Genomic DNA, 21,713 nt, shown 5'->3' on the forward strand with positions numbered 1-21,713 from the left:
TAAGATCCTGATATTTCTAAGTACCTAGTGATATGTGGAGATTTAAGAGATAAATGCTATATAATCTGTAATCTGATTATTTTATTTGGGAAGTATTTTATCATTAGAACTCAACACTGCACGATGCTTACGTTGCATTCCTTTAAAAGGATGGTAAGGCATTATTACTTAGCATACTTGAACAACTTGTTGCCTAAAACAATGGAGTGCTGTCAGAACATGAGAGAATGGGATAAACTGATTTTGAAATAGCATGGCTATCTGGGTAAAAGAAAATGCAAGCGTATCTTATATTACACATTGTATTAAGTGCTATGTGTAGTCTTGTAGTATGCAACAATTAATTTTGTACAGTTTTTTCCTTTCTTTCCATTCTTTTTTGTGGAACGTATTGTTGTTGTCTGTTTATCGTGCTGTATTAATTGACTGATATTATGTTCTGCTGTTACCCTTACAAGATTTTTTTTTTTTTTTTGAGCGATTGCTCAATCGGAGTGAACCCCACCTTTCTTCCATATCTGGTTCGACGCTTGCTATTGGTGTTTACAATGTGGTTTGTTGTGATTGTTACTAACTGGGTATACCCTGGTAACCAGAGAGTCAATTTTTAAATAAACTGTGCACGCTGAGAAGACTTTGCAATACAGTACCCATGAAAACTACCTACTAAATTTACGCACCGTCCGAGGTCCTTTTTATCTATACCAAATGACGATCCATGCAGTGAGGTACTCGATCAAAACAAGGAAATTGTGATGACAAGAGCAAACACCATGTCGGGCTTCGTCTCCTAATCCAAGGGTCCTCTGAAATACGTCGTTGTAAATTAGCTACAAAGTTCAGGTAAGAATTTATGCTTGGCCAGTTGAGTTATCCAAACTTTGCAGTGGTTGTTGATAATAAAATTAGATGATTAGGTAATCCTTGTAAATTATTGTTCGATAGAAATGCTGCTAGTCTGTTTTAATGTCAAGCTACCCAACCTGGCTAATTCACAATACTAATTTATCCCTGAGTTAGGGGTGATAAGTCTTAGCCTTGTCGACATTTTGGATTAGTAAGCGAGTTATTATCAAGAAACTTTAGGAAGTGTCATACCATACTAACAAACTTAGCTTGGCAACTAGATATCATGTATTTATGTATTCAATTTGCTTAAGTGAAACGAAGTATGTCAGTTCTGCCATGCTAGAGTGATAAACTAGGATGCATTCTGTTGGTAAGCTAGTACGTTGGCTAGCTAGCTGGTTCAGCTACTAAGCTGTTTTCGTGATGTGATATCAGTTCATTTGAATGATATTTGTAGATAATTGGGTAGCAGTGGTGTTGGTGTAATATACCATTTTATTCACAAGGTTTGTTACTTGTCCAAGTCCAGTTTCCAATGTAGTTGGCCTAGTGCGGCCCGGTCCATATATGCTAACTAGATGAGCGTTAGCCATAGTTAGCCAGTCTCTGTGGGGCTGTGTGGTATGCCAACTCTGACACGCTCCTGGTAAAGGCCTTTTAAACTTTGACGGGCAAGACAGTATCAACATTCAGTGACCCAGTATCTGAGTATAGCTCCATACATAATTAAGTTCTGAGAGCATGTGCATTATTAGTGAACCGCGAAGCGAACGGATGACAACTTCCCGAAGAGTGCAGCTACTTCTGTTGTAGTTCACTTGTAGTTGACAGCACTGCTTTATCGTAATGAACAGAATGTCACAACTTCCAAATTTGGTAATCCACAACTTACTAAATTAGACAGTATAAACAGACTCGACTAGTTCTCACACGTTATAACTAACTTTACATTGCTATGTGGGTAGTGGAAATTTATCAAGTTTACAACGTATAAGTGGTAGTAGCCTTCTGCAAGCTCTAAGAACAGGATCTGTGCTTTTTAGTCTCTCCTTTCAGTTGATTTACAATAAGGTAGAAGACTTAGATGTTAAAGTTTCATATGGGCTCACCTAAGAAGTAAATAATTTAGGCAGTTAGGTTTGTAGTCTCTTACCTCCATCACATGGAACTCTCCTCATATTCTGCCAGATGTTCATAGTCAGCCACTGGATTTGCTTTGTGTGTTAAGCAGGACAATTAACAGTAGCGACATGTGGACTGACTTGTTGTCAGTTAAAGTGTGATCACTTCCCTTGTCTGTGTGATTTGTAATATGCAGTTAATGATATCACAAAACATCACATTCATATTTTGATGAGACTGTTTAATTTATGGTTTGTCAATGGCTCTCTTCCAGCTCCTTCTTGACTCCTTTCGTACCTGCATTGCAAAGCTCGCACAACCATGTCGTCGCGTGTGTTGCTGCGGCAACAGCTCATGCGGGAGCAAGCGCAGGAGCAGGAGAGGCGAGAGGCACAACAGCAGGCCTCTGTGGCTCAGCTTCGAGCCACTGACTCCACTCCTGCTATCTCAGTCACTGTGCCGCCTTTAGCCACTCGCCCTCCTCCAGCTCAAGTACCTGTGGAGGTGCTTAAGGTGAGCCTCTTTTCACAGTAATAAAAAACATCTTACAGTTACCCAGAGTAATGTAATATGTTTTACATATTCAGTAAACAACTGGGTTTTCTGCTTGTTAGCATTACCAAATCGCAATTGTGTTAATATATATGTTGGTAAACTGGGTCATAGACTGTGGCTTATTACACCTCTCTGTCTTAGGTGCAAACTCATCTCGAAAACCCAACCAAGTACCACATTCAGCAGGCTCAGAGGCAGCAGGTAAAGCAGTACCTGTCCACGACACTGGGAAATAAAGCTGCCTGTCAGAGGCTTGCTGCCTCCCCAGTGCATCAGTCAAACTCAGCCCCTGAAGTGGCACCTTCAGCCAGCAGTGCCCCCAACAGCCCAATGGCTCTGCTCAACCTTGGCTCCAACAAAGAAGAGGTATGGACTCCTTTACTTTTGCACCTCTTATCACATCCTGCCCCATTTTGAAAGTTGTATGATAACTGCTAATCTGTGTTTTGAAAGCAAATTGTAATTTTTTTGTTTAAGTTGTAACTACTTCTACCTAGGGCTGGGCGACAGGGCCGATAAATAATATCGGAATATTTTAGGCTATATCACGATACACAGTATATATCTCAATATTTTGAAATCTCCTCTAAAGCACTTCAGAAATGCTTGATTTAACCCTTTGATGTGTACAGTCACACCAGTATGATGATTCTAGTAGTCTCTGCAACATATTTCAGCATTAAAGCATTCTTGGTTATATTCATTAGTGGTTTCTATTGGAACAATTTTTAACTTACATGCAAAAGGGGGGAAATCACAATCAAGTTAAACTTAACAAAAGAGTATTTATTCAGCATCTTCCTTGCAATACCCAAACCAATACCACACAATGGATCCAGTGCTGTTTGTACAAATATAACCAACCTTTCATTTTTTGATGGCATTTTCAAAATCGATTGATGATACAAGACATAAATCCTATGCAGGACGACACTGTTGAAGGATTCTTACCAGAACAAGGAAGTTTGATCACATCACTCCTGTCCTGGCTTCCCTTCATTGGTTCCCAATTCATGCAAGGGCGGACTTTGAGGTCCTCTTATTAACACATAAAGTTTTACATGGGCTTGCGCCAGCCTACCTGTCTGCTTTAATTACACCCTATAACCCTCCTCTTACCCTGCGCTCTCAGGATTCTGGACTATTAATCGTTCCAAGAGTTAAAACGAAGTCCGCTGGCTACCGAGCCTTTTCCTACCACTCTCCCTTCCTCTGGAATGGTTTACCTACAGAAGTGAGGGAGGCAAACTCTCTCCATACCTTTAAAACCTAACTAAAAACTTATCTTTTTTTTATCTATTTTCTCTAACTTATGGATAATATAATTCTGATTTGACTTTGTTATAGACATGTAAAGCCCTTTGAGACTATAAATAGTGATATTGGACTCTAAATAAACTTTTTTTATTTATTTATTATTGTTATTATTATTATTATTAATAATGATAATAATAATAATAATAATAATAAATATTTCTCATATTTACTCCCTCACCTGCAGAATTTCTCTTGAGATTGATGTGGTTACATCACCTCAGCTCTCTCTCTCTCCTGTTACGCCTATTATTTTGTTTGCATTTGTTTTGGTACACACCATGCAAACAATACTACAGCGACATAATTATTTTTCTACTTGTGTTTAAGAATATATTTTGCTTTTGACGATTGTCTTTTTATCAGTCATTTGAGAAATGAAAGTAATTCTAGTGGCAGAGGAAAAGTAATCACTTAATCAGTTTAGTGTTTGTAGTTGTTTTAGATGATTGATTTAAGACATCCATCTGATGATGGTTTATCAACAATAGAGAAAAACAGAAAGTAACTATAAGACAAGACGTGTGATTATTAGTACACATTGTGTTATCTATTCACTGGTTTGCCAATCTGACAGAAGGGCTCCAAGGCAAGGACTGTTGTTGTTTGTTAATTTTGTTACAGTTCTGTTTTTACATGGTACAGTGAATGTGTGTTCTCTTGGGCATCTTTCCCTCTCAGGATTTATGTCACAACGTGCTGTTAAATGCCACACAAGCATCTTAATGATATATGGACCCCTCTTAAACACTATAGGGTACCCCTGTTTTTTAGGTGGTCCAATCTCTATTTTTTATTTTCTGTTTGCTTGTATGGTATTATTGTTCTGTAAATTTGGATTGCAGCACTTTGACTGTACACATGTCATTAAAAATTCTGTTCTGTTTGTATCTGCGGGTTAACCTAAAGTTTAATCATTCCTAATTATATGTAGAGTAGCTTGCTCCAGCAAGTTTTCGTAATAGTGTCACCTTACTTCTCTCCTCAGATTGATGATGTAATTGATGACATCATCAGCCTTGAATCCAGTTTCAATGATGACATAATGTCATTGATAGACTGTGGACTGCAGCTTCCAAACACGGTATGTTAAGCTTTCACACCGCTGTTTCATCTGAGATGTTGTAGACATTGTCTGAGTTGTCTGATTTTGACAGCTATATGTTGATATCAATGTATCCTCTTAAGTTCACTGTTCAGTTGTCTGAGTCATTTACTCATGGCATTCTCTGTGCTAACATATCAGTTAGGTAAATACTCAAAGTTTAGTGCATATGGATATACATTAAAACTTAGTTTTGGGCTGAAAGCAGCTGTGTACATCTGAACTAGCTGAGGTTGTTGTATAGATCTGATTGCCTTGGGCTCTCCCTGCTGCACTTAGAAGCCATATGAAAATGGAATCTGTCTGTGCAGTGGGAGTAAACATACACTTCTGACACATTGCTAACACTCACCAGGCCTGAGTAGTCAGGGTGAGGTCCAGTGAAGTTTAAGAGAGACGCAAGGAGGCATTCCAGGCCACGGCATTTGGTTCAGTGTGCTGTGTGGAGGGATACACAACTTCATGATCTTTAGCTGTCCTAACTAGGGAAGTTGATTGTTAGACTATGAAGATCTAGTTTTTCTACAGATGCATGAAAAGACAAGAAAGAATAGTGAGGTAAACTGAATGTTTCTGTTATAGAGGGAAAAACTCAGATGTAAAATAACTTTTCCTTGCGAAGCACTTGGAATCCAACCGGCTTTTCAAATTTCTGTCACCTAGAGACGTTGTAGCCGTCGTAAAGTTGTAGCGCATCGCATTTACTTACATTTTTGTGGTGATGCTGGTATAAACAAACCTATTACGCTGCCAATCATATAAAAGTATAGCGCATACAATTATGTACAGAATATAATACTTGATAATGAACAACTATGTTACTGGTTTATGTATTTACTGTACTGTACTTTTTATTGTTATTTTAGAGTGTACTCCTTCTGCTTATAAAAAAAAAACTTTACTGTAAAACAGAATGCTGTGGTATGCTGGAAGCAGCCTCGTGTTTACTGCGTCCCTGTACAAGTTTGTAGCCTAGGAGCAATAGGCTATACAATATAACCTAGATGTGTAGTAGGCTATACCATCTAGGTCGGTGTTAGTACACTCTATGATGTTCGCACAACGACGAAATCGCCTAACGACGCATTTCTCAGAATGTATCCCCGCTGTTGAGCGATGCACACCTGTATTTGAATATACATAATGAGATATCCTGGCACCAACAGAGCGTCAGAGCCTCACATGAGTAAGTGAGGTCAGGTGTAGAATTTTCCCACTTGTGGCGTCATGTCAGTGCTCAAAGTTTTGAGCATTCTTGATTTCAGATTTTTGGATTAGGGATGCTCAACCCGTAGTAGATTCTTAAAATGTTCGAGTATAAGCCTTACATTTGAACTAAACATGCTTTGTAACTGCAGTACATGTTGTTTTAATGATATTATTCTAGCTTCTTTCCAAGAAGAGTTAATAATCCTCAGAATATGTTGATGATTGTAGACTAGAACAGTAAACACATTTTTAATGTATTTACTTTAGTTTACATCTAAATGGCTCCGTGGATGTTTTGAGCCTTTGACAGAAAATACCATGCTGTGGTAGTAGCTCAAACCAACCAGCATTTGTCTGTATCTGTCCTCTGTATGAGGATAGTTGTCCTTGCTTTATTTATCATTTCATTAAGGGCAGGATTTGGAAATGTCTGGTTGTGACACAACACTTTTAACAGTAGTGTAGTATTTACAAAAATGGTGTTTCAGTGTTGTAGCCTAACATGTAAGTCTAATCTTGGTCTCGGCACAGAATCTAGGTAACTGGTCATCATCATAATCTTTAACATACAGATTTTGTCTGGAATGTACAAACATTTGCAGACATTATATCGTATTTCCTACCACTACATGTCATACTTGTATTAAAATATGAATAATAATAGTTTTAGTCACAACGAAAACATTTATTAGCAATTATTTGGTTTTGTCTAAGGCACACTTATATTCTTATTTTTTAGTGTGTGGTTTCGTAATGCCAAATAGTTCAGCATTTTTATACAGAATGTTTTTTTGTTATTATCACAGCTACCAGGCAACCTCCTGGAAGTCCACAGTAGTCCTGGAATGGCAACACCAACTATTACAGTCAGCAACTCCTGTCCAGCTGATCTCCCCAACATTAAAAGGGAATTGACTGGTATGTGCTTTCTCGAAGGCATGTACGGCTGTTACTCTTTCTCTAGCTTTTCTGAAAGCGTTTCATCTCTTATGCTGCAAATCATTTACCTTCCACCCAGTTTCTTGCCTCATTTCTTAACTGAAAAAAAAAACATATGTAAAAGATGGTAGGTTTCTGTAGCTACAAAGAAATATATTTGGTCTGAATGTTTGACCTAAAATATAAAAGTCACCCACTCAGTAAACTCATGATACTTAATACATGTGATTGTTTCAGATGCAGAGGCCAAAGCTCTCATGAAGGAGAGGCAGAAGAAAGACAACCATAACCTTAGTAAGATCATTTTTCCACGTAACTCAGGTGTTTCATCTGACATGTTGTAAATTGTCAGACTGCTTATGTGCTCCTTACTGTATTTTACTGTGTGCAGTTGAGAGGAGGCGGAGATTCAACATAAATGACCGTATAAAGGAACTGGGAGCGCTGATACCCAAGTCAAGTGACCCGTGAGTGTCTCTCTCTAATATCATGAAGAATTTCAATTTTATACATCTGTCGGGGGATGCTAACATAAAATCCAGTTTCCCACGATAGCTTTCAACTATGCCTTACCATAAATGGGAAAAAGTTTCTATTAGTATCAGTAATTACCTGAGGACCATAGCTAGCATTGATATTGTATACGAATGCACTGAAAGTTGCTCCTGTCTGTATAGATTGCACATTTGTTTATACTACTGGAAAAAATCAGCATGTTAGAGTTCCAGTCTTTTATTGTATTACAACATTTCTTTCCTTTATATTTTGCCCTCTTAAATCACATCACATCAAAGTTTAAGTCCTCTGATGTTTGTTAGTAATCATTTTACAGAAAGTATTATTTCATGATCTGTGTAGTGACTCAGATAGCATGAACGGTAATATAGTTTTAATCAAAGAAAATCACAGCCTTCACCTTTGTTCACATTATGTTCTGTTTTTCTCTCCTGCCGGCAGAGAGATGCGCTGGAATAAGGGCACAATTTTAAAGGCTTCTGTGGAGTACATCAGGAAGCTCCAGAAAGAACAGCACAGAGCCAAAGAGATTGAGATGAAGCAGAAGAAGCTGGAGCATGCCAATCAGGTCCTGCTGCTCCGCATTCAGGTCAGCTGTCACTCCTCACAGTGTAGATAGGCATATATATTTGGTGTCAGCTCTTCACCAGTAATTCAGAAAACAGCATTTGTCTTTACTTTGTCATGAGTCGTACGCTTGTTGGCTAGTTTGTTAGGTAAGCAGTCCTGACCACAATAATGTATCACTCTTACAAACAGTGAGTCACATGTAAATGACTTGCTATATAGAGCAGGCAGACAGATGTAAAGGGATCCAGTTACTGTTTGTTTGAGTGGTTTTTTTTAGCATGGTATGATGGTCGCATTCTGGTTTCAATATGTTAGACAGCCATCCTCCTGGAATTTTCACACACTACAGAGTCTAGAGTTTCCTGAGAATGATGTGACAAAAAACAGCATAGAGTCATCGCAGTCCTTTGGGCAGACACCGCTTGTCAATCAGATGGGTCAAAAGAGAATGGCAATGTGACAAACTAAAGAACGGGCCTCAAAAATGCAAATAAAGGTGTAGAACAGAAATTCAGAATACACAACTCATCAGTTTTTGTCACAGATGGCTTATTGCCACAGATGAGCAACCCAGCCTGACCAAACACACCCAAATCATCAGTTAAAAGACATTTAAATTTAAGAGTGGACAAAACATGGCTGGATCTGATGAATTCCAGATCTTGCCGTATCATATTGATAGTCAGGATTGGGCATAAATAGCATTTGTTCATAAACCCATCTTCACTTGTATTAATGGTCCAGGCTGGAAGCAGTGATCTAATGACATGGAATTTTTTTTCTCATACGTACACCCAACAGAGCACCACTGGAACACCACAGTATACTGGGACACTGTTGCTAACAAAGTGCTTTCTCTGTGGCTAAAACGTACCCTATGTCACAGCGATACTTCCATCAGGATTCCAAATCATGGGGCATATTGTCTCAAAGTTGTTCCTGGGGTATGAGAAAGAGTTTTTCTTTGAGTAGCCTGTGCAGTTCCCAGACCTCAACCCAAGATAGTGTATTTGGGAACAGATGGGATTGGGGGTTCACAGCATGGAAACGGCCTAGATTGTCCAGTCTGCAGCAACTATGTGGTTCCATTGGGTTAGCATGGACTATGAAATTTTCGGACACTGTAGAGTCCATGATCTAAAAATTCAGGCTGTTCTGGAGAAAATGAGCATCTGATCCAATACTGCATGGGTATACTCAATAAATTGGACACAGTTCTTTAAAGCACATATTTAAAGTCTTTTGCCCTTAGATGATTTTAATGCCTAATCAGTTGCCACTGACTAGGCGTTACAGCACAACAAGGGTGTAAAATGGGTGAGATATATTGTTGTTCCCAAGGTAGCACCTCAGTCAGGTAATTCCCCCAGGTTTGTACTTTTTTTGAAAAGCAGGGGAAAGATCTAAAATCTTCCTATTGAAACACATCGATCTGTAGTAGTTTTATGGGGTGAAGTTGATTCTTATCGACAAATAGCCAGGTGTCCCCAAACTGTTGAGGCACAGCATATGTGACAGGCTTTTTGTCCACCTGCTGAAGCAGTAAGGGAATAGGATAGCTGTCTAGGTCATGAGAGGACAGTCAACATAAAAAGAACACCAGCTCACATGTGCAAGTTTTGAGATCCTAATAATAGGCTATTACGACAACATTTGATGTTGTAAAAGCCTGCCAAACTTATTTTATTTGCAAGGGAATTCTTATAGTATTTCACTTGCTCACTAAATTATGACAAAGCCTCTCAAGGATTTCTAATTCTGTAAAGAAGAACTGTGGAGTAGTTCATCGGTGCAGTTATTAAAAAAAAAAGCCATAGTGCCTAATTATGTATAACATACAGACATTTTGTAGTTTTATGAAGACGATTTTAAAGGTTTTGTGTGGAATGTAAAATGCTTCATAGTTGCTTTTAATTTCATTTGTGCATCACAGCATAATTTCATTTTGGAATCTTTCAAAATCCATCCTTCACAGCACAGTTGTAAAGATACATTTATATTTGTCTTTTTTGAAGAATCTAGACATGTCAGTTCGTGTTAAGCATAATGTAAATGTAACCATAGATTGATGGGCATTTAAGAGTAGATAGTTTATAGACCAGGGAACCAAGAATAAGGTAGACAGTAGAGGGCTGTAGTTATTTCAGACTTATACATTTGTGTATTTTCAGTCAATGTTTTATGAATGGAATATTTTTTCACATTTTTTGAGACAGCACCAAGGCTGAGTGATCATGCCAGAATACATGGTTATTTGATAATTGTATTGACAGTGCTCAGTAACAAATGCCTTCTGGTTGTTTGTGGACAGGAGCTGGAGATGCAGGCTCGACTCCACGGCCTCTCCAATCCTGCATCTGGCCTGGGCTCGGACACCCTCCTTCTGCAGCAGCAACAGTCTCAGGCCAGTCAGCCTCTGCAGCCCACCTCAGGAGAGACCCATCCACAGGCCCTCCTCAGCCTGGACGGAGCTGTGGGACAGACAACTCCCTCTACCTTTCTCTCCCCACCACCTTCCGGATCTCCATCTGCAGGCACCATCAGCAGTCCCTTGGACTTGGGCACTCTAAGCTTTGCCGAGTTGGGTGACCCCGCTGCCTCTGCCCTGTATGCAGATGTAGACTTGGGGGACATGCTGATGGATGAGGAGTGTGCCGTGCCTCCTGTCAGGTGCACCGACCCGTTTTTCTCATCGGTGTCTCCAGGTGCCTCCAAGACCAGCAGTCGCAGGAGCAGCTTTAGCATGGATGAAGACTTGTGACAGGAGAGTGCAACTGAAGAGACAATCAGATACTTGTGAATATGTCTTTCTTTGGTTTGGATAGGGGGAAAGAAAAAACCCTCTTGATACTAAGACAGATTGTTCCCGCTTAATTAAGGTGCTCACCAGGTGCTTTCTCAGATGGCAACATTTTCCAGAGTAAATGAATCATATGTAGACCTTTCAAACGTAGAGAGTGCTCTTGTTGTGATTAGAACGTTGAGCCCGTCAAAAGAAACATAATTATACATTATCGTGAGATGAACTCAAAATACATCCAGATGTTCACAATATTGGTTGCAATTTAATTCAAATATTTTGGGTATTGAAAATGTACCCAATAACAATGACCTATTACCACTTCTTGGACATTGTTTTTGCTTTAGCTTTCTCACTGAAGGTGAAAAGGAATTGTTTTCAGATGTCTTATTGTTGAACAGACTGGTTATGGGGTGTAGGAAGTCCAAAATACGGGTTTGTATCTAATAATGAAAGCACACGTTCTGTAATCGGTCTTATTAGATACAAACTCTGCAGTCAAAGTTTATGTGTGTCTTTTATCAGATATTTTAATATTTTTACCAATTGAGACATGGCATCAGAGGCAGAGGGAGTGGCCCACAGTGATTCAGTGTTGAGTTACCAAAGGGATATTTTGAAATTTGAATTTTATATTATTGATACAAAGGACATAAAATACTGAATAGTGGTATTTTAACATATAAACTGTTTTTTTGTTTTGTTTTTGTTTTTGTTTTGTTTGTTTTTTTGTTTTTTGGGTTTTTTTTTTTTAGGTTGGTTTTTATTTTGTTTTTTATTTTAAATTATGAAATCTGTATTCACCAACATATACTGCACCTGTTTGGTTTTAAAAGTTTGATCACTCATTTTCAAACCTTTTGTTGCAACATTAGTCGTACACCCACATATTCTGCACACTTGAAAAACCTCCAAACAGATTTTGGCATTCACAGTTAGGTACATGTATATAAAGTAAATAACACCTCTAACATGCTGAACAGAAACTTTGCTAATTAACTGAACTACATAATAATAATTTCATAAGTCAATAAGCAGTTTATAAGTTCTTACATATACAAAGTAAACAAATACAAATTAAAAAAGGGTTTGATGGTTTTAGCTTCAGCATTTATCTTGTGGACAATGTGTTGGTCACTGTTTTCAAGGACTTTCTCTGCATCTTTATTACTGAAACAGTTTGGATTTTATTTTCCAGTTTACACACTTTTATGGCTGTTTAAAATATGTTCTCTTTCAAGTTTTGCTTCACATAACTTAGAAACAGCTTTAATAATGAAACTTCTGTTAGAATAAGTTATAAATCCTAAATAATTTCTCTGGAATGCTTCTATATAAATGTTTTCGCCAATATTTTTCAACTTATTATTCTTTAAAGTGCCTTCATTGCAAAGGAGCAGACAACTCAATGTCAGATTATTTCTCATTGTCGACTAATATGCAAAAAAATCAAAATGGCTCAATGTGCCTGCAACTTTTGTTTAAAGTTATACAAAATCTTAATTAACCTTTTACGAGCAATAGTGATTTATTTTGAAAATCTATTTTTTAGCTTCAGCACAGACTTGAATTTTCTGGCCGGTCACTTGGTCATGTTTTCTGCACATGAACTCACCAGTTTGAATGTTACCTGACATTTAGTAAGTCCAATCTATATTTATAATCTCACTGAGCACATATTGTTTAAAATAACTATTTCTGTGAAATGTATGAGTCACACATTTGTAAGACTTACCGTTTTATTCTTGTAGCAGGCACCAAAGTACATAGACCGAGTGTAAATCACAGAACAAATAGATTTCAAAGAGTGTCTTATTTGAGATACAGTTTGCATGAAAACTGATAAGGTGTCACTTAAATCTCCACCAAAAGATCACCGTGGCCTAATAGCTACTGGTCCATATTAAAAAAGAAAAGACATTGTACTAATAATTGACTTGCACACTCTTTAGCATTGAACATGACTGATGTTGTAGACTAGTGCCCCATAAATAGACGTGGGACAGTACAACACGTGTCTGTATAGAAATGTGCTATCTAATGCTTATGCAACTAAAATGTTTTTGTTTTTTTTTTCCTATGTGCTTTTCACCTTTGTAGCAGTGTACTCTTCATGCTCTCCTGGTGAATTAAAGGGAATGTATTTTTTTATATAAAATTCTATTTAGATTTTAAGTGGTTCTCATTTGCATATTTTAATTTATAGAAAATTATATAATGTTTGATGTGCTGATGGCCTTTAAATGACCCAAATAAATACTAAAATGCTGAAATGCCATCTGTGTTGGTTGTTGTGGCAAATTCATGTCTTGAGGAGAAGAGTGCAAGGTATACAGCATTATGTATTGAGTTTGTAGATGGCTATGGTTAGTCCATTTTGTAATCTTATTTGCTGGTAATTGTCAAGGATTATGGATGTTGTTTTATAACTGAAATGCACTGGTTTATGTAAATTTTACCACAAACTGATGTACAAATGAAAAGAACTGTGCTATTATTGGTGACTAAAGTGATGGCACAGAATGCACAAGTGCCTACTATCACATGACTGTATTTTTTAGACATTTTTGTCCACATAACCACATTAATTTTTGTGAGCTATAGCAGTCACTTAGCCATGCCATATAAGTATGGTACAAAGCGGTTGAATGCTGCTGGCGTGTTGATGACACCCTCTCTCCCTCACATGCTCCTTACTCTATCCAGCATCTTCCATTCCACTCACCCCACTTACCCCACTCACTCTCTTCTATGTCTTCAGCCTAAATGTACAAACATGTCTCTGAGGAGTTCATGCTGACTCATTCGTCGGTTTCTGAGAACCCATTTGATGAACAGCGGTATACTCTGGCAAACAGACAACCCTCGTATGTGGACCTAGTGTTAGCTTATGTGTGGTACACATAGTTAGGCTCGCAAGCCAATATCATTGCTTCAAAGTATATAAAATATTAAGTTCAAAAGCCTGTAAACAAGGGGTTTGGGCATAAGTGGCATTTTAAGCTGGAAGGAATGCAAACAAAAGCTATTTATGAGGTCCAATCTCTGCCAAATGTATTTAATTTTACTATAATTTGAAAGGTTGGTCCAAAACTCAGTCTATTCAGTGCCAAGAAAGAATAATACACACACAATACCCAAAACCCTGATGAGGCTTGAGAAATGTACACTGAGAACAAAGCAGGTGTCCATACAAATGTGTTCTCTAACATAAGCTATTAGAATTTCATGATTAGGGTCAAGTATAAATATTCTGGGCAATCCTAGTTATGCATCATCCCTAGTGCATGAAAGAAGAGTAATTGTTTTGGCATCAGGTATATACAACGCTCAAGTAATGCTGGCATGGATGTCTATAGGTAACACAGCATATACTGGACTCTCTCAAATGGATATGTATAAATGATGACATTAAAAATCTTAATTTAAATGGTTCATTATAGTAATAAACAAAATTTCAGCACTATGTTATAGACATGTAAAGCCCTTTGAGACTATAAATAGTGATACTGGGCTCTAAATAATTTTTTTTTTTTTTTACTTTTATTAATAATATTAATATTATTAGAAGTCGTAGTAGTAGTAGTTTCAATATGAAACTCTGAATTTATATTAAAAAGCTTTGCTGAAGCAATAGTTGTACTGAATGAATACATTTTTATTAGACATTTAAGATCACTATCAGCAAGATAATACATTCTTTAATATATAAAAACACATCCGAGCTGTATGTAAGGGTATATCATATCGAGATTATGCTGCCACTGGTGAGGATGAAGCAGTTTTGTCCTCAGCATCAGCATGAACAGAAAGGCAGATGAAACATTACATATGGCTCTACAGAAAGTCTGAGAACTAACAGCTGTCCTACAGCTTACCTACACCACAAACCCAACCAGTCGAGCACATGTGCTTAGTACATCATCTGCAGTTTAAGCATCATAGCAGCAGAGTTTCACTGTCCACGGTTCAGACACTGTACTGAGACCAGAGGCAGATTAGCTCACAGAACAGACAAGCAAGAGCATAATCATCCACAGTTATCTGCAGAAATAAACATACCTCCCGGGAAAAATGACATGTCCACAGGTTTGCTGTGTCCATAAAGACTAGAAAAATGCATTTCAAATGATTTAACATGCATTCTGCAGCTGTCATGGAATTGTGTTGATAGCATACAAAAGGACTTTATCACATCTTGTCAATGGTTTAAGCTGTCAATAAATCAAGCAGAAGTGACGTGACTAAGATAAGACACTGAGATGCGGTTAGATTTATATTAACAGGTATGTAGACCATGTCTTCTATAGGCAATAACAGCCCTAATTTAAGTTGTTCAGTTGAGAATAAATATGACACTATAATATTCCATTTCCCCTCATACAACAGCTTTAAAATGACTATCAGTTTAACACTTTGGTCCATTAGTTTATGTTTATCAGCTTGTTGTCGTATGGTTGTGTCTGTGGTGTACAAACGTTTGATGAATCACCCAGAATACCAGTGTGATTACAGCACAATTCAAATACATGCTCAGTTTTGTAAATGTTTGCTTGACTAGTCAATGAAAGAGTAGCTGAGAAATCTCCATGCCCAAATCTAGACACTCAGTAGCTTGTAAACAAGCATCACATATGGAACAATCAACACATGGTCCTCCATACAGGAGGCAATGTTCATCCAAGCACCCAGTACAGTCACACTCAGGAGAGGCACCAATGAGGGGCTCGAGGAGAGAAGGGCTGCAGCAGCACACTTTGGAGCAGAGGCAGGAACAGAGTGAGGACACACCAGCATGGCAGGCCTCACCAGTGATCAGTAGACAGTCCCCAAACCGACAGAACAGGCAAGACAGAACAAAGGATGCACACAAGTCTGGGGGTAAGAGTAGAAGTCATGTGTAATTACAAGCTCATTGCATCAGAGGTAAAGATATTGAGAGATGCAACAGAGAATGGCAAAACATAACAGAGAGCAGAGGGTAAAAACTTGTTTTAAGTGTTCATTTATAATGAAATTCCCTCATATAATTTCTGTGAACCAAAGAACACCTAATCTGAGATGTTCTTGGCTCTGAATCCAACATGTCTTATTTACAGTATGAGTTCCATTACAATATTAACAAAAAATGTTTGGAGGAATATTATTTCGTACCATCTCCAGCCACCTGCTGAATCTGAGTAGCAGCAGATTTTAGGCTGTGTTGGCTCTTTGTCGTTGAAGTGGAGAATTGGCGAATTTTGTTTTGGTGGCAAGGCCTGGGATCTTGGTTAGCGGCAGACTTGGGAGACAGTGTCTGTTGCACGTCTGTAGCTATGGGTAGTTGGGTGGAAGTGGTCAACGGTTCATAGGTCCTTCCCCGTGGTGAACTTTCTTTGACAGGGCAACCCACCTTCTGTTCTGTCAGATCTTCTTGGTTTGTTATAACTAAATCTAGACTCAAGCGATAATGATAACTTACCTCTAATTCAAATTAAAAATACTGGTCAGAAAATACATGTTTTAAATTTAAGACACTTTTGAAGATTTAAAATTTACCCAGACCCAGAGATTTCTTCACTTTAAGAGATGGAATCAGACAGGACTTTTCCAAAACAGAAGCATCATCTGTTACTGAGGGTTCACTGTCGGGATCCGCTCTGTCTGATTCTAAAATCTCCTCTACTGAAGATGCTATTAAACAGAGACATTCATGTATTAACAGAGTTTTCAAAACTTGTCAAACTTGTCATAATAATCCAGTACATCACTACCACATGAGCAATTCCCTCACCAGGTTTCCCAGTGTTTTGCAGAATGAATTCAGTGGGCTCACATGGTGTGCAAGGGCCTTCTCTGTGAATAAATGTCTTTGGGCTGTCTGGAGCAGCATCTCTTGATACATCTTCCAGTTTGACATCCATGGTTTCTCCTGCCTTTAAAAATACTGACTGCCACATGAACAGATAAATGAACCTCAAAACACATTCAATTAAACCTTAAATGTATATTAGAAAACAAAATCTATTGTAAAATGTATTAGAAAAATACTTGAAGAGATGGTTTTGAATTGATGAAATGTTTTGTTTTATTTTGTTATTGTTTTTTATGGATGAGGAAAGAAAGCCTAAGCAGAATGACAGTTTTCAGAGCCATTATGAAGTGCAGGACCAAGCAGAAAATCCACTGATAAAGCAAAGAATAGCACCATTATTAATCTATTATTAATCTAATTCCATTTGGCACACACATTCATAATCATATAAGAGGCAAGTGTAAGAATCGCTGACACAAAATAAAGCTATAAATCTCTGTTTGCACCATCAGACATCTAAACTATGACCACTGTCTAAATACTGCAATATTTCAAAAGCCATTTGAACCATCAAACCGAAAACACTGTTGTATTTCCTATGCAAAAAAAGCATTTGGGAGGACCAGTTGCTAAAAAATTACAGATAGCACACTTATTTTTCCGATGAGGGCATCTTCTTACGTGGGATCATTTTCAGTTAAAATAAATGTTAACTGATCATGATTAGGCTATGTCATCTGATAGTTAATACATTACACGCACGTGTAAAACAAAAAGCAGTTCACACAAAGCCCTACAAATGCTTAATGAAAATGTCGGCTTAGTGAGAATGATGAATAATTTCATCCAGCTACTTAGATCTGATTAGTGCCATTTGTGTCTTTAGATTCAGACAGATAAGTATGACATGATCTCGTAATTCATAATCGTCGACAACCTATTTTTGTTCTACTACATTTAAGGGTTTGTTTTGATACATTAATAGGTTAATCAATTTAATTTATAATTTACAGAGATTACTGTGAATGTCAATTTGAAATTTAAGATTAAGACTAGACTACGTTTAGCTACTGCACTCTGAACCAGACATTAAAAAATAAACTTACATAATTAATTTTCTGCAGAAAGCCCTTTATAATCCAGCTTCGTGCATGTCGAGACAACCCGCCAGCAGGAATCCGCGCATGATTTGGACAGTTAAATTCGCAGCACCAAGAGTTGCCAGGTTGCGATAGACAGTGCCACTGGAAAATCAAGCCGACAAAATAGTTTCTGTGACAGTCCCAACCTTGTGTTAGCACAGTGATGCGAGACCAAGCTTAAAAATAAGAACATAAATATTACTTACATTTTCGTCATTTCTATTGGTTCAGTGAGACAAACAATCCATAAATGAACTGAAAGGCTTGTAAAAATGCTTTGTATATTTCACAGATGTAAGCAGCTCGATACCTTCCATACTAAACGTACCACGGTCTAAACTTTGCACAAAGTTGTTCTAGGATTTATTGCTATTTTTCAGTCGATCAAGTTTTAACTTTTTTTTTTATTCCGCGTTTACTGACATGATTTCCGCCTTTATGAATGTTGCTTGTAAACTTTCGGAAAATCACGAACGGTGAGTGACATCTGGCAACCATGTATCGCTTGCAACTCCCTTCTCTCCAGTTGAACTCATCGCCCAAACATTTTGCGCGTGCAAGATTTGCCTCTATAATGGTCGTAAATAAATTTTTTATTTTGACATGATACTCATTACCCACGCGTTCACAAAGAATAAAGATGTTCCCTCCTGTATTTGCTTTTCCCACATCACCTGTGTAAAGAAAGACAAACATTTCTAAGGACAAAAACAAGAAATAGATACCTGATGTCTAATATATCTGATGCCAGCCTCATGTCAAAAGAACTGATGTAGCTATTGGACAAAATACACAACTGCTGAATGGCTGCTTTAAATAAAGAATAAGTATACAGGGGATAGACAGAGTAGTGATAACATCAACAAATGAATTACAAATTTGAATTTATGTGCAAAATACAAACTGGTGATAAGGTAATTCGGAGAGATAAACCATAACACCGATTCCAAAAAGATCAAGAAAAAAAGCACCCAATCAATATACTGAATGCTTTAAGTAAAACCATTTGGTAATATAGGCAACACAGGAGTACGAGAAAGTGAAAATAAATGCGCTGCATAGAGTGGGATGAAAAAAGGTTGTCATCTGTGTATAAATTTAACACCCATCTGTCAGTTTGACCAGGAACTGATCTGATGTGCAGATCAGTTGCTGATATCTCAAGGCATCAAAAATATTTGGTAAAAAATAAATTCCAACATCTTTTTATCCTGGGCTCCACACTGACAGTGATTGGTGTACAAATAATCCAAATAAACGATCAAACTTCACTAATGGACACCTACACCCCACCCAAAGCCCAATCTAATGTACAGTATGCAACAGCAGTTCTTTGTGACGATCAAAGATAAAGTTACAATTATGGTGCTTATTTCAACTTTCTAAAGAATCCTCAGAGAATGTGCTGATGGGCTTTGTCTCCAGCAGAGATTAACGGCTCACATGCCATATGATACTGTGATAATGCTGTTTTCTAAGCATCAGATGCCACTGTTATGGGTGAAACTGTGTAAAAGAATCATCAGTGTCTTTAAAGCTTTACCATAGAGAAATAACACTTACAGGTTTTCTACCTTTATGGTATGGTACCCAGTACTTACTTATTACACTAGGTATAAGAAAGTAGAGATAGAGGAAAATAATAAAAATAAAAATATCCAAAGAAGAACACTATGTACAATAAACACAAGGTACAAGAAAGTAGAGATAAAAGAAAACAATAAATATCACAGGAACACTAGGTACAATACACAGGGTAGAATCCTGTGATGAATTGTCTGTGCAAAAGTCTTGTGCAAAAATTCTGTATGCAGACAGTGGGTAAATGTCTGTGAGTGTGCAGTGTGGAGTGTGTATATGTGTGTGTGCGTGTATGTGTGTGTGTGTGTGTGTGTGTGGGGGGGGGGGGGGGGGGGGGGGGGGGGGCAGAGTGTAGCTTCCTCTATGGTGAGGTGGGTTAGGGTGGGGGCAGGGGCAGTGGACTGGATCTGTTGATCAGTCTGACCCTGTTTACACCTTGCATGAAGATCCGATTTTGGTGATCCGATCACAAGTGGACAGCTTAAAAGTACAGGTGTAAACGCATCCAATGCGCATTGAGGTCACTCAGACCACATTCGGAGGTGGTCTGGACCGCATATGACCACATTCTTATAGCAGTGTAAACGCGATTGCGAACTCGACCACATTGAACGACCGCCTACTCAACTGACGTCCTCTCCTCACGCGGAAGTGTGAACTCATTCGCGTATGTACACATTCGCTGTGTACAGGCAACAACAACAACAGGCAAAATGGATATTGTTTTGATTTCTTCTTCTTCTTCTTTTTTTTAAATTTCCGACAGACTAGGCACGGGAAGTGCGCTGATGCCTCCCGCCGATTCAAAACAACAACGTTTAACTTGAAAAAGCTTAGCGTGGCTTGTTCCAAAACTGCGATCAATGATCATCAGATGTCTCTCGGACATCTCTTGTCAGAAACGCCTCCTCCTGTTAAAAAATCAAAATCGAAATCCTAGGAGTATGGTTGTTATCTCACGTTCAGCGTTTTCATCTCCATTGACGCCTATTATAAGAAAACAGCTTAACGTGCCTTAATGTCCCAAAACAGCGATCAGTGATCACCAGATATGTCTGACATCTCTAATGTCATAAGCACGATCTCCAATCAAGAAAGCAAAACTGAAATTCAGTGAAATTGGTAACGTGTTGTTGGATTATTTACGTGCTTATTTGCATGTAGAGCGGGGAAGTGAGATCCGATCTCAAGTGGTCGCTCAAAACACGGATTCTAAAGCCAGGTGTAAACGAACGTACTTACAGCTGTCCACTTGTGATCGGATCACCAAAATCGGATCTTAATGCAAGGTGTAAACAGGGCCTCTGATGGCCTAAGGATAAAAGCTGTCCCTCAGTCTAGAGGTCCTGCATTTCACACTTCTGTACCCCCTGCTAGAGAGCATAAATGTGAAAAACCTGTGTTGAGAGTGAGTGGAGTCTTTGATGATGCTACAGGCTCTTCTATGGATTCTCTGGTGGTAGATGTCCTGCAAAGATGGTAGGGGCGCCCTGATGATCTTCTTAGCAGTCTTTACCACTCTCTGCAGGCATGGCAGTGCTATTCCCACACCGCACAGTGATGCAGCTGGTCAAGATGCTCTCTATTATGCAATTGTAGAAGCTGCTGAGAATCCTTGGTGACATGCTGAATTTCTTCAGTCTCCTTAAAAAGTACAGTTGCTGTTGTGCTTTCTTGACCAGCTGGGTGATGTTACATGTCCAGGCGAGGTCATCACTGGTGTGGACGCCCAGGAATTTAAAGCTGTGGACCTTCTCCAACTCTGACTCATGGATTTAACAGTGAACAACTGAAGGTTGTATTTATAGAAGAGCTTTCATTCACAACAGACTTTTAACCATGGCTAATGTTTAAGCTTTTTCCTACATGCACTGATGGGCATATCTCTAAAGAAAATCAAAGAATGCCTTCAAATGACATTGTATTATATCAGTTGTAAAACTTGGTGTGACTTCTGTCATAGTACGGGAAGCCATCTTATAGGGGTCACTGGGTCTAATGGTTGGTCTGTATTATAGAATATTAGTCAGGGAATGTAGAATCATTTAGGTCAGTGGTTCTCAATCCTGCTCCTGGGGGACCCCTGCTCTGCACGTTTTCCATCTTTCTCTGCTCTACCTACCTGGCTGAACTCATCAATGGCACTTTTGATTGGCTGAACACACTTGATATAATCAAGAGCATATTAATCACACTAATCAGGTATATTTGGAGCAA

At 38.3% G+C, this 21,713-nt stretch overlaps 1 protein-coding gene across 1 annotated transcript; it reads left to right on the top strand.

Annotated features, from left to right (window-relative positions):
* Positions 1–599: 599 nt before the first annotated feature.
* Positions 600–11,657, top strand: tfe3b (transcription factor binding to IGHM enhancer 3b). The gene is made up of 9 exons (XM_030776286.1): positions 600–843; positions 2,246–2,484; positions 2,668–2,892; positions 4,829–4,924; positions 6,961–7,072; positions 7,331–7,387; positions 7,485–7,560; positions 8,051–8,198; positions 10,491–11,657. Exons 2-9 carry the CDS (start codon positions 2,293–2,295, stop codon positions 10,938–10,940), a joined length of 1,356 nt encoding a protein of 451 aa, XP_030632146.1. The 5' UTR covers positions 600–843; positions 2,246–2,292; the 3' UTR covers positions 10,941–11,657.
* The last annotated feature ends 10,056 nt before the right edge of the window (positions 11,658–21,713 follow it).

This window comes from Chanos chanos, chromosome 6, assembly GCF_902362185.1.
Source record: "Chanos chanos chromosome 6, fChaCha1.1, whole genome shotgun sequence".
NCBI lineage: Eukaryota > Metazoa > Chordata > Actinopteri > Gonorynchiformes > Chanidae > Chanos > Chanos chanos.